The following is a 17,499-nucleotide window of genomic DNA, read 5'->3' as shown; positions in this document are numbered from 1 at the left end:
CCTCTTGGAATCATTATTGTTATTTCCTCGGTTGTGAACAAATTTGTTGCAACTAAAAGAAATGAAAACCGAAAACATGTAAAATATTATACCTACTATTATACTATTATAAAAGGTACATATACATATGTATGTAGAAATTTAATAAATTTACTGAAATAAAATCGACACGTAATGAAATGTGTATGTCCAAGTACCTTTTCTTGGATTATGTACATACATACATATATAAAGATTTACTAATATGGAGATTATTTGATACATATTACTTCAAACTGAACTAAATTGTTATTATTTTATCGAGCATCTATTAATGGTGGTTGGTGAAGTTGACCTCTCTTGAACAACGCTTTAACATTAATACTTTCTTATATAATAGAGCACGTGTCTTTAATAACACACTTAGTGAATACCTCACCATTGCTCATTTTTTCCAGGTGAAACTCCTAAAAATGTACTAAAACATGAATACTATTGAGAGCGACGCATTGCATGTTACCTTGCTCAACTGTTCAATATTATAAACGGAACTGTTATACATCTCAAATCTCTTTAATGTGACCACCCATCGTGAGTTGCTGTAAATTGAATGTGCTCTGCAAAACACTGTTAACTGTTCGACTACAATACTATTCCGTTCTCTTTAGAAATACTTGTGTTCCTTGAATGTTTCCGTCAACAATGCAACAATCTGTTAAAAAAAAACCGGGTGTTCCAATAAGGATGATATGGTTTCTAGGTGTCGTTTCGGCCATTTTTAATACCTAATAATATTTAACTTATTCATTGAACTCAGTAATGTTTACATTTTTATCATAGATAGATATACACAAGAACAACGTTGACAAATTATTAAATTTTATTACCAAAATAATCAATCCCCAGTTACAACTTTGCGCCTTTGTGAACATTTTCTTTACATAATGTTCAAGACTCTATAAGACAAAGAACCGTTCGAAGTAATGAAAATATTAGTACCGCTCAGGCAAGTGTTACTGAAGACCGCAATTTGTCGATTCCAAGACGTTCTCAATAATTGGAACTGTCTCAAACCACAACCTAGTGGATTTTGAGCAAGGATTTATGCTTGCATCCGAATAAATTGAACCAACGTCAACGTCGTGAATTTGCTCAGTTTCCGTGCAACAACTTGAAAACGATAACGATTTTTTAAAGAAAATCATCTTATCCGATAATTCATAGATTTTTAGCAATAAGTTTTGGAAGTCAATATTGAACGCGCTATTCGTGACTTCATTTAGAGGAAAAACTACTCGAAAATTAGATGCATCGAATTTATTGCTGCAAAAGCCGGGGAAAACATTTGAGTGATGTTATATTCAGAACTTAATTTTATCGATTGTACTTCACACTAAATAAAAAACATCTGATTTTCTTTACAGCTAGTGTGTGTGTTTTTTTTTTTTTTGTTTTTTTAAACTATGTTACTCCTATTATAAAACCTTGACCTACTTGATTTTCTGTATCTAAGGACTACTATACCAATTTCAATTAAATTTTGTTCATATCATTGACCTGATATTCTTATATTACATTGCGAATAATTGATAAAATGCGACCACAATCACTTCAAAGAAAGTCAGTGGACACATTTTCTTTAGAATGGTGTGGTTTATAGCCTCATATTCAATTTAGCCTCTTCGGTTGAATTTATATGACGTTATTATGAGTTAATTCATTCACGGTTCCATCATATAATGACATATTGAATTCTTTAGCAATAATTTTAATATAAAGTTTTACCAATATATAATACATAATGAAAATCACAACCAATTTGTTTAACGTTCTCGGCGGTTCAGTTCTCGAGAAGCAAAAAAATTTACTACTTGTTGCATTTCTATAATCCTTATGGAGATGTACCACTCATTTACGAGGTAGCAAGTTGTTTTTGGCTTGTTTCGCATTCAATAGTTGGAAGTTCAATCAGATGATGGTCATGCTAGAGAAAAATTGAAAAGCAATATACAAATATACTTATTTATGATTATGATGTTATGGACCATCAAATTAATATGAATAAGTTGTAACGAACACACAACCCAGGGATATACGGGTACAGGGTAAAAGGCACGAGTGGTTAAAACGCCACGAATCGTTTAAGAACCATGAACATTTATTCAACAATAAAAGAAATGCGATAGCTTTGCCGTAAATTTAGTTGATCAGATGCTTAATAAATAATACACATTTTGTATATTAGAAAAGAGAATTTCGCTGTGGGTAGTTTAAAGAATTATATAATTATGTGACAAAAATATAGATCAGACTTACAATCTATTTTCAAAAGAATCAAAACATTTAAACTAGTAAATGGATACTGAGAAATCTTGCTTAAGTGAATAAAAATTTTGTTTCCATTTTTTTGTTTTAATTTTTTAATATATAGAAAATAACAGAGAAGATTAGCCGCCTCAATAATTTTGTGATCGACTCAAAGCGCTTCGTCAATTTTTAGGGGTATTTATGAACAATTTAATAGGAGTTCTAGTACTACTAGATGTTCACGGGATATTCCTATTAAGATGGACCATTAAACCTTAAGTTATATTAAAGTTGCAAGAAATAAACGTGGTGAGAGTTAGAGAGCAACCTACACGTTTTTATATTCAAAACGAAGAACTAAAATAAAACTTAAACTCATCGTTCATGAAGGCCATTCCAAAAGCAGTACATATGTATGTATATTAAACAGAAATAAAGAGAATACAGTCTAAGAGTTTCGGTTCATTTACTTTGTAACTAAGGTGTAAACTGCTGCATGACCAATTATTCGAGGTAATTAAGTTAAAAGTACACATTACCTCAATTTATGTATATACATAAGTACATACGTCTATAATAGCGGTTATCACCTTTTTGTGTTTATAGTTATAACAAAAACCTAGAAGTTTTTGACCGCTAAAGCTATGCTTTACTAGAATGTATTGTTAAATATAATATTATGTTTTTCAGGGAAGACGTAAATTGTCCATTACATTGTAAATTATATTTGGTGAATTGATTTCATAATGAATATTGATAAAATTTAAGATTGTAGAGATGTCAAGTAAAAAAGTTTTCCATACAGAAACTTTATAGTTTAATTTGTGTGACAGAAATATTGTCTTGAACCTTAATTCATGTCAAATTTTGTGAAGACATCTTGTCAAAGAAAAAAAATATTCGATACAGATTTTAAATTGATCTTTTATTTTGTATATTTGTGGCCCGATTTGGGCGATTCTGACAAATTAGCAACTTCTTTTAGTTTTATTTTATATCCTTCATATATTTCCAAAAATCCACGGGTGACACTAACCAACCCATCTCCATATGGTCCGACGTCATCTAAGCAGATTACGCTATTCTCTACGCAGGGTTTAGATACTCAGCTAACCTTACCAAGAGCACAAGTAAAAACCCTGCATTTGAAAAATAAAATCACTTTAAGCTTTGTATATATTTTATTATTTATGGTATGTATCGGAGATAAAGAAAAAAAATTAAATGCTCTTGGAATTGGAATAGGGCGGTAAAGGAAATGGCTGTTTGAAGTTATCATATGTATGTATCTTATATTGTAATGCTTTCAAAAATTTTACTACCCAGTCAAAGCAAATTATCTGACATGTGAGAAGCAAACATCGCGATCCGTGTTCTATACTTCAAAGCAAATCTTCAAATACATACATATATATGTATGTACATACACTTATCTACTAGGCAGTGAGCAATGCAGTGAGTTCATTTTAGATTTCATTCTGAGTGCGTAAAACCATTTATTAATATAATTTTATTTAAATGTTACATATTTATAATAGAAGGTTAAAACAGGAAAATCCAGATCTGCTAAAGCGTTATTAAAAACATATTTTCTATAATTTAATATTCTTTATATTAGAATAATATAGTCCTAACCAAAACCGGATCTCAATGGGTAATGTTAGTCATATAATTGGTGATAAAAAATGGAATGGGAAGACCAAATACCAGATCTAAAACCTACAAAAAACCCTTACAATGTCACAAAAACTTAAAGAAAGAAACGAAGTTTAATTATGAAAAAATATGCTTTGTAAAATATTGTATTAAAGTTTGCCTTAGTAAAATTTTACGAGTACATATTTTTTCATTTAGTATGTATATTTACCAGAATTTGTTTCTGCAATTATGCTTTTTGTATATAAGTTTCAATTTGCTGAATGAAGGTAATTTCCATTTTGTATTCACATTTTACATATGTATATACATATAGGACATAAGTACACATCTTAGCATATACGCAATGGTATCGAAGTAAATCGTTGGGCATGAACTATGATACAACCATTTTCCACCATTTGTTGTTGACTACTAAAAACACCAAAACGTATTATTTGCATAGTATTATGTGGACATTGTCATTAGCTTAAAACTTGTTCCATATATTTCTGAATCGATTGTTCTAAAGCCGAGATGTGTACACAAACGAAATATGTATGTACGCACATACTACAGACTAAAACACTGTTCCCTTGATTTGCTCAAATCTCCACAATGACAGACTTTCACTTTCTTAAACAACATGTATCCACTTCCCAAATTAGGCTTTTAGTATCATTAAATCATTGACCCTTTGAATTATTTGTTAATTATTAGTTTACAGTCCAACTATGAGCAAAGCGTTAAGAACCGTTAAAGGGAGCGTTGATACTGACTTCCACAGCGCGCCTTAATTTATGTTATACCAGTCAATTTGTGCTTGTGGGTATAACAGTTTTCCAGCATCCTAAAACTCTCTTAATATCCAATACTTGCTCCCCTGAAAGATACTATAAATTCCTTATTTGTATTTACATGTGCACAGTGCATTAATATCATCTTAATATATCGAAAATAAAATAGGTGGTACATTCATTTGAAAATCTATTTTAGAGAGCATGCGTTCTTCTTTGCAGTCGTCACGATATCTCAAGCTCTAGTATAATAAATTGTGATGTTAGAGCATACTAACTAAATATCAGTCATTGGTTCATTTTTTAAATGTTCACAAAGGTAGAAATTGTAACGACGAGTACGTGGCCGTTTTTCTTCTCTACTTCAGTGACGCGTTCGAATTTCTAGTGAAGTATAAAACCCCCTTAAAACCTTGGGATATTGAATATGCGGTATATATGTACATATGTATATGAATTTGTTTTAAAGGATATTTTTAATATTTCCATCACTATTTATTACATGGTTAATCACCGGTTACACGATATTTGATTAGATATGTTAGGTCAACTTTATTCAACTTCCAAGTAAAGGTAAGTTACAACGTGAATAACTGTATTAAATGTAGTTATAAAATCAATACGATAATCTCCGGCGGGAAATTTAAATGGCAGATGAAAGCCTCTGTCCTTATCTATAGAAACGTTAAAATAAATAAAAGATTCCTATGAAGTAAAAAAATGATTAGATAATAAAAAAATAACTGCACTCACGCAAGAGCTTACTGCAATCGGGCATTTCGTGTGCGTATTCGAATATTTTTCAACCAAACCAAATAATCGTTCCAGAATGATAATGCTGCGCTTAATTAGAAACTTACACCAATCCACAGTTATATCGATATCAAACGGCACATATCCTATTGCACATTTCACATAAGATTTCATACGCAACTACAAAAATATAAACATCTGAAAAACGTTACACATGGAATTCCATTATATACATCCATTAACTTGATTAATCGGTTTCTCCTTAAAGTAACATAACGTCTGTACTTTACTTTCATTGACCATGTCTAATATGTTACATTCCTCCAGAGAAACCAAATCTGGATGAGAAGCTTTGCAGTGAATTTTTTTCAGTGTAACAAGACTTTGTATCTGGCTACAATGGATGCAACCATTAAAAAGAAACATGAATCCCAAGTCTCTAACTGTTCTAGTCATTGGTAAATGTTGACCTAAATTATAATTTCAAATGAATATTAGTTAAAATACGAATTCTTTATAACACTGTTAGTCGTTAACAAAGTCTGCGTAATTATGTATTTAGCAAATGCATATAATTAGAAAATATTTGGTTGAGTGAACATGTAATACTTCCAAATGGAAGTATTTGGTATGTTTATATACCGCTATTTATAAAATTGTCATTTTATTAGTAAAATTTCTTTAATGTTTTCGATATTATAAATTAAATATAAAATTAAGTTTCGCCATTGCATTCATAATTCTTATTTCGGTACTGTATTGAAAAACATCGCATTTATGGGTTTATTTTAATTATTAAAGAAAACACAGCTTAATAAAATAAGTTCCAAGAGAATATTTTTCGTTTTTTTCCAATACATGAGCATAACTCACAATTGAATACATATCCAGGTGTTTACAGAAATTACGAATGTATATTTTGGCGGGCGCAAATAAATTTGAAATCAATACTTCCAGAAATTTGGGTTTTGAGCCATCCGTCTTTGAAAATTTGTGTACCAATTCTGCAACGTTGAGAGAGGTACAAGTGTTTCATTACTTAATGGAGGGATTTGCTGCGGAGACACCGTAAAACTGGACGCATAGTTGAAAAAATTTTCTAACATCTTCTGGCTGAACTGCAGATTTGCATTTGCATTTTGCTGTGGAAATTTTATCATATTGTTATATGTTACGACGCATGGTTATTTTCTCTCAATTAATATTGCTTTTAATGATAATTTTTCACTTACCACCGCTGGTGTCAACTGAGTAATTGTAAGTTCCGGCTCGACGGATATTCCTATTTGCGCTGTGTGGGAAATCTCTTGTGCACCAAAAATCATTCCATGCTCCGCCGCTTCCAATTCGTGACTTTTCTTCAGCTGGGATATTTTGAAAATCGCTGACGGCTTAGCGTTGGATATGTGTCCCAGGTATTGCCATGTAGGAGCTGAATTTGCATCAGGCCAGCTAAAGTAAACCGCAGCTGCTGTTCCTTCAGGAAGTGCTGTCAACCCAGTTAAAAATACTACAATATAGTTTACATGATCTATGTCTGGCACATTTATTACGACTTTATTTTCATCTACCGGCGTGAAGTCAGTTTGCGGCTATGGTAGAAAATAAATATGTACAAAGTACATATCATGTAATTATGCATAACATACTTCAACACCGTGTTGAGTGACCGAGATTACTCACCAAACGCCCAGAAATTATTAATCCAAACATTATTAAAGGATTAAAGATTAAAATAATTTGAAGATTTCTAGAACAATTGATAAAATAATGCGTGAACAGTACTTCTTCATACAACACCTAAGACGCGTAAATAACATGTAATCAGCTGTTTTTATAGTACGTTCGCCGCACATTGCGAACCTGGGAACAGTGTGTACACTTCCACCATACTATTTGATAAACTAYTACTACTACTTTTAAAAAATTGTAAAGTATCTGCCAGAAAATGGTAGGAAAAATATTTACATACATATGTATCCGTTCTCAAAAATTAAGATTTTGTTTTATTAATGACAAGGAGAAAATATGGCTAAATCTTTTTGCCCGAGTACTGTACCAATAATTTTATTTTATTATCCGTGTAAGTAATTGTTTCAACGCAGTTTTGATAAAAAATTATAACCCGGGCCTTCTACAAAAATTAATAACCTTGGTTTATCTATATCTTCTTCTTCATCCACTTCTATAGCATATTCACTTTTTTTCCTGTATGATTCATTTTCAACTTGTTGAATGGTTATTCCGTCTTTGTTAGTTTGCGACAGAAAACATTATTGAAGTAAATTAAAGAATGCGGCCGAGTTGACAGCCCGGCTGAATACAAATCCGCTTCCGTTCCGGTTAGTTATTGTGGTTAGACCGCCTTTGTATAAATTCAATAATAAGAATTAAATTTAGTAATAACATAAATAATTATATAAACATAAATAATTATATTTTGAAAAAATAAAAATAAGAACAAATAATAACAGTTTAGAGATAGTTTATTAAAAATGCCAATTTCTTATAAATAAAAGAAAAGTTTTTTAAAATAATTTAGAATTATAAAAAAATATTTTTTGTTACCGATTCAATACTTAATCGACAATTTAAATATTTGTTTTGTTCACATAACAATTGTAGGTAACACAAAACAACAACAAAAATGGTTTTCTCAATGTTTGTATGCCCATACCCTTGTGCAACGGAACTGGAACAAAGTTGAGTTGGCTTTATAATATGTACATATGTATATTTATAATCGACTACACCTTAATAAGTTGGTATTGCAAATGCACGGAACTAAACCATTAGCACCACAAACAATGGTATACACCCCATTATTTTATTCAGCACAATTTAAAATTTTGGTCTAAATCTTATTTATCAGATTTAATTTTTCTGATTGAATTCTATGTTCATATCACAAATTTAGAGTAATTCCTTTTTTGTGGATACAACCAAGTTTACTGGTCAAAGCAATTGTAAGTATCACAACTTTAGGGGAATGAATGATCAATGTTTTCTTTTCGCCGTATAAAAGCAGTTAGGTGTATGCATTTTATGAATGGTAGCCAAAGCTCGCCCTCCACAGGTTACTATTTTATCTCATAAGATACAAGACTGACATAACTTGTTTATTCTAAAGGAACTTTGATTTCTAACAGAAAGTTTTCCTTTCCTTATGACTTGACTTTGTAATAGGCAAAAAAAAGGAAGTTATAATGCGAGAGTAATAATGGGATATTCGTGAGAGTAATTCGTTATAAAGTCGCTTAATATCATAACCCACAAGCACAGTTGTTTGCTTCTGCTATTTTTAATAAACAATAAAATATTTAACTATGATATCAAAATGTGTATACGTTCAGTATATTATTTCTTTCCAGCATTTGGCGGCTCTTCTTTGTTTGTAGGTGGCTTTATTTGACGTGCATTTTCAGTTTGCGCTCCCTGGTTTGGTTCAGCTTTAAATTGGAGTGGTTTACTTACTGTGTCGGATTTCATCACATTTTTTGAAACTGTTACTGGTGTGGGCAATAGTTCCTTCTCAAGTTCAGGTATTTCCCCAAATATTTCCGTAATAAATCGCAAAATTTCTTTGTTATGAGCGGTTTTGTTACCCACACTGGGAGCCGCTAGACTACATCTTCCAATATATTGTATACATTGGCTGTTATTAAAAGTAAAGTAAGAGTAGTGATTCAAATAGAAAATAAAATAGAAAGAAAAACTAACACAACTAAAATCTGTAGTAGATAACTTTGAATTTACATACATACTGTGTAAATATGTGTATTTATAATCCTTTATTATCCAGAAAATTACCAATATTTTTTAATGATTAACATATAATATAATCGGGATTAATTGACAGTTTCTAATAGGCACAAAAAACTTAAAAACGATTATTACTACATTTTAAGTTTTATGGTTGGACCCCATGGTAAGTAAGTTAAGATAGCTTGAACAACATAACAAACAATTAAAAATCATAAGTAAGATGGAATTCATTTTTATTATAGGCAGCACAATTCCGTTACTTCTACCATTATTCCATAAAATTTAACATCGATAACACTAAGTTACGAAAAAAGAACACGAAATTTGTTAGAATTTATTTCACTGTTGGCGAAAGCTAACATTAGCTGTTAATTCATTAACAATTTATACCATAAGCCCGATAAACTTTCGTGAAGTGAATGATATTATTGTATTTTCTCGGTGAGAAACTACTTTGAAATGAATGGGGGTTCTTAGCTTATTTTTAAATAATATTTAAAACCATAGTATACGAGATTTTTTAATATCTCTACAACATTAAACTTTATCGCCAAAATGTTGTTAATATACCTAAGTTTCATAATAAAAAATTGGAAAAATGTAATATCTGAGGAATGCTGCAAGGAAAATAATATTTTATCATCAATAATGACGCAGTTGGAAAGTATCGTCGTTGAAATATGTGAGGGGGGTATTAGTTTGAGTATACCATTTTCATTTATTTGTGAAAAAACAAACAAATATCACAAACACGCTAACAAAAAGAACACAACCAACATATATATCCACATATGAATGCTTGATGACGATGTATTGGCAATAGAAGCGTCTAAAAATATCATCTTCTCGGGGCAGTCAAAAAATGGCGACGAACCGCCACCACATTTCGGCATACATATTCAAAATTCAAGATCAACGTCGAGAACGCAATCTTCTCATAAAAATATGAATAATTTGCCAAAGCAAAACAAAAAGATGAGAATAGTAAAAATAATAAAAAAAATTTCGAGGGAATACGGCTTCGTTAAAGAGAACGATAGGTGGAAGAAAGGAAATAGAGCAAATATTTGATGTCGTATTTATTAATGAAATAAACAGATTTAATAAGCTCTCGCTTACTACTTTCGAACAGAAGCATTTAGTGCGCGATCTGCCTTTGAATGAGGATCTTTTTGTAAATGGCTGCGTCGCGGACGAACCGAATAATACGCGTTTTAATCTCAAATCAGTTGTACTTTCCATTCAAGAATTGTCCATTTTAAATGTTTTAAATGTAGATAGATCGGCAACCATATCTACCAAATAGTTGTCGACTGAATCGAATTTTGCGAACAAAAACCCTCATCCATACACGGGGGCAGTGCATGCTCATAATGGGTCGCAATATTTAAGAGCTGAAAATGTTTTCGTGGTTGCGCATAGTGACGTTCGTGATATTCTCCTTATAAATGAAGCAGTGTATAAATCTTTAACTAAATCACAACATTTCATTGAAGCTAATTATTTCCTTAAAGATGCAACTACTGCAATGACCCTAGAAAAAGTTGAACAAACGAAAAAATCGGCTAATAGTGTGTCATATCTGTTGGATGCGAATTTGAACTCATTTCTCAATCAAGGATTCACTAAAGAAATGAAATTCAAAATGAATGAATATAACAATAATAAAACGAATGTTATGATGAGATCAATGGACGGAAAAACTGAGGATCAAAATGAACTGAAGCCGGTAGTCGTACCGATTGGCAGTAGCGTTTTATCGGCAGCGGTAGATATATCAAAATTGGCCAATTTTGGAAAGACGAAAAGAGAAAGTGGATCCTTAAACCTTTCTCGGTCTTTCGTATCCCTTGATGCAAGTAGTTCAGTGTTACCTTCACGTACAATTCTTCGACGGCAGAGGCGATTACAATCCCAAGATACAGAAGACAAGCAGGAGGATACAATCGAGAGGTTGAATCGTTTGCGCGCCCGAATATCGGGAGCATTAAGTGAAGTGAAGGGTGTATTAAAGCATTATAGCACCGATGATAGTGTCGAAACTGAAAAACCAAAAAGTAAAACTGACGATGCCTTAGAAAAATCAGAGACACATCCAAATATAACCCCAATACAAAATGATGGTCCTGTGAGTTTTCGTTTCGTTAAAAGAATTAGACGGCGGAGCATCTTTAATGAAGATGACGCCGATGAAGTCAAAAAAGAAACAAGGAAAAATATTACAGAATCTATAAATAATGATGAAATTCATAGTAACTTACTTTCAAGTAAAGGTGAAGTAATGGAATCAGATGCAAAACATGTAAAAAGTGTAACTTCTTCAATTCGTTCAGAGATTATACATCAAAATGACAATAAACCAAATGAAAAATCTGATTTCGAAAGACTTTTATACGTAAATGATGTGGAACAATGTACTTCTAAAAATATTGGAGATGAAACTGATAACTCAAAACATAGAAATCAATTTGAATTTAGTCGTACGGGTACCAATGATAGCGATATTGTAGATCCTGTGTTATTGAAGACGTTGGAGCAAAATAGAGTTAATAATGAATATCCAATAGAAAAAATATTAACAAAATTTGACTCAGCGGAAAACAAAATACCGATAAAAGAATCTAAAAATCAACAAAAAAGTTTTGCAAAGTCAAAATCAAATACTCGTCGTGCCTCTGTTCCCGCTGTTGAAGGTTCACATATTGATTTACCAATAAAGCAAGCTAATCCTATTGTAGTTAGCACAGGAAGAAGATCTTCTGATTCTGAAACAGCGATAAAAAGAAAAGTAAAAACTTCTGCCAACTTTACATCAAATGTAAAAGAAAAGATCATCAAAGTGAAACCTTTGCCCGTTAATAAAAGGATTCTAGTGGTAAATCAGTACAATAAAAGTTCTGAAATTTCTGCAAACTCCACAGAGGAAATCGCAGTTGAGAAAGCAGCAACTAATGTAACTGTGCCAAACACCTCAAATACATTGTCAACACAATTAGCGATCACAATCGCAAAAGATGATGCATCAAAAAGAAGTGCCGAAAGGCCAGACGACGTGAAAAGCAAGGCAATGCAGCCATTATCAATGACAATAAACAACTCGTGGCCGACAACGAATTTTGTTGATGGGGACGGTGTAATGGTGACCGCGTTAGTAAATTCATTGCAGACTGTCGAAGCAAGTAGTCATACAAAGCACTTAGAGACGCAACCGTCAAATGCCTTAATTAAAAGTATAAAAGTGGATAAACCCGTGATAGAAAAAGTGGAGAAGCACAACATAGGTGATATTCAAATCGAAACTGAGATAACACCAACTTATTGTGCAGATACTCAGCAAGAGTCCACAGCTGAAGGTAATTTAAAAGTAGACAAAAATTTAAAGCTTTTGGAATGTGTGGGTCATTTTAATAATACTGAACAACTAACAATAAAATCAGAAGAGAGTAGAATCAATAAATTTCAAAGCTCAGAACAAAAGCCTACTCAAAACGTTTTCAATCAGCTGCTATCTTCGCCAACGGTCAATATGCCAGAGTTACAAGTAACTCCTATACCAGTTAAACCTCTGCATGTTTTTGCAGAAAACAATGCTGATAAAATAAATAGCCCAACGAAGAACACAACAGTCAATCAAATCATACGTAATATCTCAGTAGATGAGTCCTCTGAAGTAACGAAAATGAATAATAGTTCAAACACAAGAGTAGAAGAATCTGAAAAAGGCGAAATAATTGACAATCTGATTTTGGGTGATATTTTAATAGAGAATGCCTCATGTGCAGGTGAAGAAAATATTTTAAATAACGCCATTTCAATTACAGCAGAGTGTGCTTTTGAGGAGCCTGTTGCTCCACTACAACTCAAGAAATCACGAAAAGTAAAAAAGAAGGTAATAATAAAAAGACAGCACCGTAATCTGTCGGTAAGTGAGAATACTTTCTTCAAAGATACCGAGCAACCAGATATTTTACCAGCCGCTACTGAAACTCTTGAAAAAACAATAGCCTACGTAACAGATGATGAGGACGACATCGCACTTCATGATGTGAAATCCGCTATGCCCATAAAATCTTGCATGAAGGCACGAGAATTTCAAGTGGGTGATTGGGTGATGTATGGAGAGCGTTTCCGTAAAACTCAAATTCGTTGGAAAAAAGGTCAAATTTCTGAGCGCATTACAAGTATTTCATATAAAATCAATATCGATGACAAAGAGGTTTCAGCACATATCAACTACATTAAAAAATATACTGGCCGACGGGTAAATTTCAGTGGCAAAGAGTATCTGGAAATCGATTATGAGCAGATAGCGGAAGAAGAGCGTCGGGCGCATACTTATAGTATTTGGAACATGGTTTAAAGGTCAGAAACTAGATGTCATTCATAGATATTGTATAACTAAACTGTTATATAATCATTTAGACCAAAGACTCCTCACAGACGGATATGTATATACTGTAAAAATCTTGTATATATTTATCATTGCAGAATGGAAACAGTTCCTGTATTAATTTGTGCTTGTTGTGGTTATTGCCAAATTGTTTTGTAAATAGTCTTGTTTTTATTTCGCATAAATATTTATTGTAGATTGTAGAATACATATGGTTGTTCATTGGATATTGCAATAATATTATCCATTCATAAATGTAAATAGTACGTATCAGTAAGTCTTCACAAGTTATGGATACGGCATGTACATAAAATCCAAAATTAAAAAATTCTCTATTAAATGAGAAATGTAGTATAGTAGAACACTGAATTTTTCTTTCAGCATCAAAAACAAACAAGAAAACAATTATTGTAAATATTAAAGTCTGAATTTATGTAAATAAAATATAATTTAAACAAAGAAAGCTTTGACCTTTTGCTTATGTCTTTTGACTGTATACATATGTACATACACACAGTAGCATTACATTTTCGGATCACTGCGATCTTCAAAAGTTAGTTTTTCTGCAACTCATGGAATCATTTTCAAACAAAACATGAAAATTCGCGAATCTGAAGAAGAATATACTTAGATGAAATGAAATCAAATGAATATGTAGTTATGTATGCGATCAATATACCGCTGACCATGGCCCCAAATCAGAACTATATTTGGCGGCCACTTTGCTGCGTGGCAGGCGTTGGGTGCGAGCGGTAAAACGGTGAAAATTGAACTAGCAGTACAAACCGGCGCAAGTGGTCGAGTTCGGAATTACTTTTAGCTAAAAATATATATTCACTATTACAATGAGAGCCTGAGAGCCCTTATACAAATAAATACATATGTATGTATTCAGTTCAAAACAATTATCTCGATTCACGAAAGTTATTTATTAATTTTTCTAATTCGCAAACATATATACTTAATACAAATACATGCATACATGTTCTATACGTCACAAACCAATTTTGTTGAATAACATTTACGGATATTTTTCGTTTAATGCCATCATCAATGCATAAGTACATAGGTACATACTCTTTACGGAATATGCATATGTACTAGTATATGTATGTATCCTTGGCGCTTACACTTTGATGCTATGGGCTAATAAGTAGTTATTTATTTTAATGGGAAACAATATCAAAGTGGTCAACTTTTACCCATGACAATATATATACATCACCTAAAATGCAAAATAACGTAAAAATATTTTCGGAAATTTACAGGGGAATGTTTTATTCTTTCATTATAGAATAGAAAATGAGTGAAACAAAATTTAAATATTAGTTAAAACAGGATTATACCTGATAGCAGAGCCTAAAAATTTTGGTCATATGTACTTATATATATGTAATTTAAAGTAGTGGATCGTAATCAATGAAACACTCAATTTCGAATTTTTTGATCATACGTTATTTTGCATTTTAGGTGCCAAATATATATATGCATATAAATGATAAGGACTACGAGACGAGTTGAAATCCGCATGTCAGTCGGTCTCAGCTGTATCTTGAGTAAAACAAAGAGGTATTGTAATGAAACTTGATACAAGTGTTTCATGGCCAAAAAAAAAAAAAAAACAGAGGTCGTTATCGGACCACTGCCACTGCCACAAAATGACATTAAGCGAAAACTTATAAAGCACTAAATTACGATATAGAACTGTCAGTTGGCACAGAGAATCGCAGTAATAGGAGGATAGGAGGTACCTGTGGCCCAATAATTTAGTAAACATGGATGTGGTTCCGCCCTCTAATTGGTTAAGTGCACATTTCTTACAAACCCCTTAAGCTACAATACCGAATTTAATCAGAACAAATCCCTTATGCGTCTGTACGTCTGTGTGTGAAAAATGATTTTCGAACTCCCGGGGGACTTTATACAGCATATGTATATCGGCGAAATGTGAGTTATCTCACATCGTGTCCTCTGGTTACGCTTGGCAAGTTTTTGCACCGAAACTTAGCCCTTCCTTACTTGTTAGTAAGACACATGCTCTTGTATGCTAGTGTTTATATAATATTGTATATACATATATACACCTTGTATCTTTATCTGTAAGCTTTCATACATAGGTTATTATAAAAAAAACACTCGTGTCCTCTGTCGTTTTCTTTTTCAAGAATGTTTTGTTGGGTGAGGCACACATTTTTGGGAATCTTTTGAACAAAAAATAAAAAACAAAGCAAATGAAACAAAAATTGGTGCCAAGTTTTGCGAAAAATGTACATTCGCGTATATAATACTGATAAGAAAGAGGATTTAAAAGGTAACGTATATCAAAGAAGCATAACTCAATTTTTAGACTAAGGAAGCCACAAAATAAGGGCTGAACTAATTTTATTTATTTTACAGAATAATTTTTATGCGTTGAGTTTTACTTAACTCTTATTCAAGAAGTTGAAGAGTAAGCGCTTTTCGATTGAAAGTAAAAGCGTGAGGTAACAGGAAAAGCTCCTCACAGTTTAAATTTTTATATAAAATAGATTATTTATTCCTTTAAATAACTATTAATATTTTCCTAAATAAATGCAGTAATGTTCAACTACAATTGCTTCGTAGTTTTAGATTTTTGATACTTCACAAAACCTCAGGACAGAGTTGAAAACCGTTTTAACACAAAATCGTTGAAGTTTGATACTTCAACCGAAACCGTTTTTTATTGAATTGAGGTGATATCGATAAAAAATTTCCAAACTTAAAGCGCTTTTGTATAATTTCAATTCATATGGTAGTTTTTCGAGTCCAAAAACAAACTACTTTTTTATAATAAACTACTAATGAATCTAAAACAATAACCGCGAAATTCGAGAAAAGCACCTTTTGTAAAAAGTCATGAATATTATGTTTTTAATTTTACGGAAGCGTGGATAAAGATTCAACACTGCAAACAAGATATGTAGCTTAATTTCTTAAGTCAGTTTTTAAACAAATTAACATACAATTTCATTAAAATGTCAAACAACAAATCTATAGCCTGATGTTACTTTATAAACGTTGGTTTGCAGATCGGATCGTATAAAATATGTACCCTTATAATTAGTGTTTTCGCGCATATTCGGCAAGCTAAATACTATACTATATATAAATTACGACAGAATATCGGTAACCTATCACAAGGAACTAATTAGCAATGGCCATTTTATGTATAATATCTATTACTATCTAACTTTGTACGTAGAAAGGGCTCTTAAGTAGTTCTATTATACTATATATGGCCTATTCTCTCCTTAAACACTATTTATTTATTTTCGCACAATTTTATAAACTAATATTTAAACCAAACTTTCAATTTTGGCAAAAATGTCAGGCTTGCTTTTTCGAACAGGTCCGCGAATGCGTAAAATTTTTTATATTCGCTGGTCGCTGGGCGGAAACTGTACGTTAAAGTCAATAATTTTTTATTGATTCGTAACCACTTTAGCACGAACGCCAATATTAAAGATGTCGCTGGTCAAGGATCCCCCACAGACATATTTATTACATACTCATACTGTAATTTATATACTATACAAACTTAACCTTAGGTAAACATGTCCCATAAATTTCATTCACTTTATTCACATATATTAAACATTATACATATAATATATAGTTAACTTTAAAGAGGAATTTCATTACATATGTTATAAGGAACGCGAGGAGCGACATCATTCCTTTAACAAAAAACGGGGTCCTTCTAGCCTAGAGTGGAACGCAAATGTTCTACTGAACTACTTGCTCTGAGCAGAGTTCACCTTGCCGCAATTGTAGGAGTTCTTACTGAATACTATCGAATAGGCATTCATGCAGTAAGGTTTAAAATTTTATCGGACACTAGTTGTCAAAGAT

At 32.0% G+C, this 17,499-nt stretch overlaps 3 protein-coding genes across 4 annotated transcripts; 1 reads left to right on the top strand and 2 right to left on the bottom strand.

Moving 5' to 3' along the window:
* Positions 1–5,245: 5,245 nt before the first annotated feature.
* LOC108971626 lies at positions 5,246–6,185 on the bottom strand. 2 transcript variants are annotated; one of them, XM_018937814.1, is made up of 3 exons: positions 5,709–6,185; positions 5,472–5,651; positions 5,246–5,392 (listed from the first exon to the last, which is right to left on the bottom strand). In XM_018937814.1, exons 1-3 carry the CDS (start codon positions 5,925–5,927, stop codon positions 5,327–5,329), a joined length of 465 nt encoding a protein of 154 aa, XP_018793359.1. In that variant the 5' UTR covers positions 5,928–6,185; the 3' UTR covers positions 5,246–5,326. The 2 variants fall into 2 exon arrangements, with proteins under 2 accessions (XP_018793359.1, XP_018793358.1); XM_018937813.1 differs by having other exon boundaries at positions 5,246–5,423; positions 5,484–5,651.
* Positions 6,186–6,285: 100 nt separating this feature from the next.
* Positions 6,286–7,308, bottom strand: LOC108971625 (protein OPI10 homolog). The gene is made up of 3 exons (XM_018937812.1): positions 7,155–7,308; positions 6,704–7,063; positions 6,286–6,613 (listed from the first exon to the last, which is right to left on the bottom strand). The coding sequence occupies exons 1-3, from the start codon at positions 7,182–7,184 to the stop codon at positions 6,416–6,418; spliced, it is 588 nt and encodes a 195-aa protein (XP_018793357.1). The 5' UTR covers positions 7,185–7,308; the 3' UTR covers positions 6,286–6,415.
* A 3,241-nt stretch (positions 7,309–10,549) lies between these two features.
* On the top strand, positions 10,550–14,083 carry LOC108971624. Its single transcript, XM_018937811.1, has 2 exons — positions 10,550–13,598; positions 13,659–14,083. The coding sequence occupies exon 1, from the start codon at positions 10,765–10,767 to the stop codon at positions 13,594–13,596; it is 2,832 nt and encodes a 943-aa protein (XP_018793356.1). The 5' UTR covers positions 10,550–10,764; the 3' UTR covers positions 13,597–13,598; positions 13,659–14,083.
* Positions 14,084–17,499: the final 3,416 nt, after the last annotated feature.

This window comes from Bactrocera latifrons, unplaced genomic scaffold (genome assembly GCF_001853355.1).
Source record: "Bactrocera latifrons isolate USDA-ARS-PBARC rearing strain unplaced genomic scaffold, ASM185335v1 scaffold_35, whole genome shotgun sequence".
NCBI lineage: Eukaryota > Metazoa > Arthropoda > Insecta > Diptera > Tephritidae > Bactrocera > Bactrocera latifrons.
This window is presented reverse-complemented; position numbering and strand designations above follow the sequence as displayed.

Excerpts from the sequence above, each read along its gene's own strand:
- LOC108971626 (XM_018937813.1), bottom strand. The coding sequence starts at position 5,927 with ATGACTAGAACAGTTAGAGACTTGGGATTCATGTTTCTTTTTAATGGT. Across the intron at positions 5,652-5,708 it reads AACCGATTAATCAAGTTAAT|TTGCGTATGAAATCTTATGT; the intron begins GGATGTATATAA and ends ATATTTTTGTAG. Across the intron at positions 5,424-5,483 it reads ACACGAAATGCCCGATTGCA|GAATCTTTTATTTATTTTAA; the intron begins GTAAGCTCTTGC and ends TTTACTTCATAG.
- LOC108971625 (XM_018937812.1), bottom strand. The coding sequence starts at position 7,184 with ATGTTTGGATTAATAATTTCTGGGCGTTTG. Across the intron at positions 7,064-7,154 it reads TAATAATTTCTGGGCGTTTG|CCGCAAACTGACTTCACGCC; the intron begins GTGAGTAATCTC and ends TTTCTACCATAG. Across the intron at positions 6,614-6,703 it reads CTCAGTTGACACCAGCGGTG|CAAAATGCAAATGCAAATCT; the intron begins GTAAGTGAAAAA and ends AAATTTCCACAG.
- LOC108971624 (XM_018937811.1), top strand. The coding sequence starts at position 10,765 with ATGACCCTAGAAAAAGTTGAACAAACGAAAAAATCGGCTAATAGTGTG.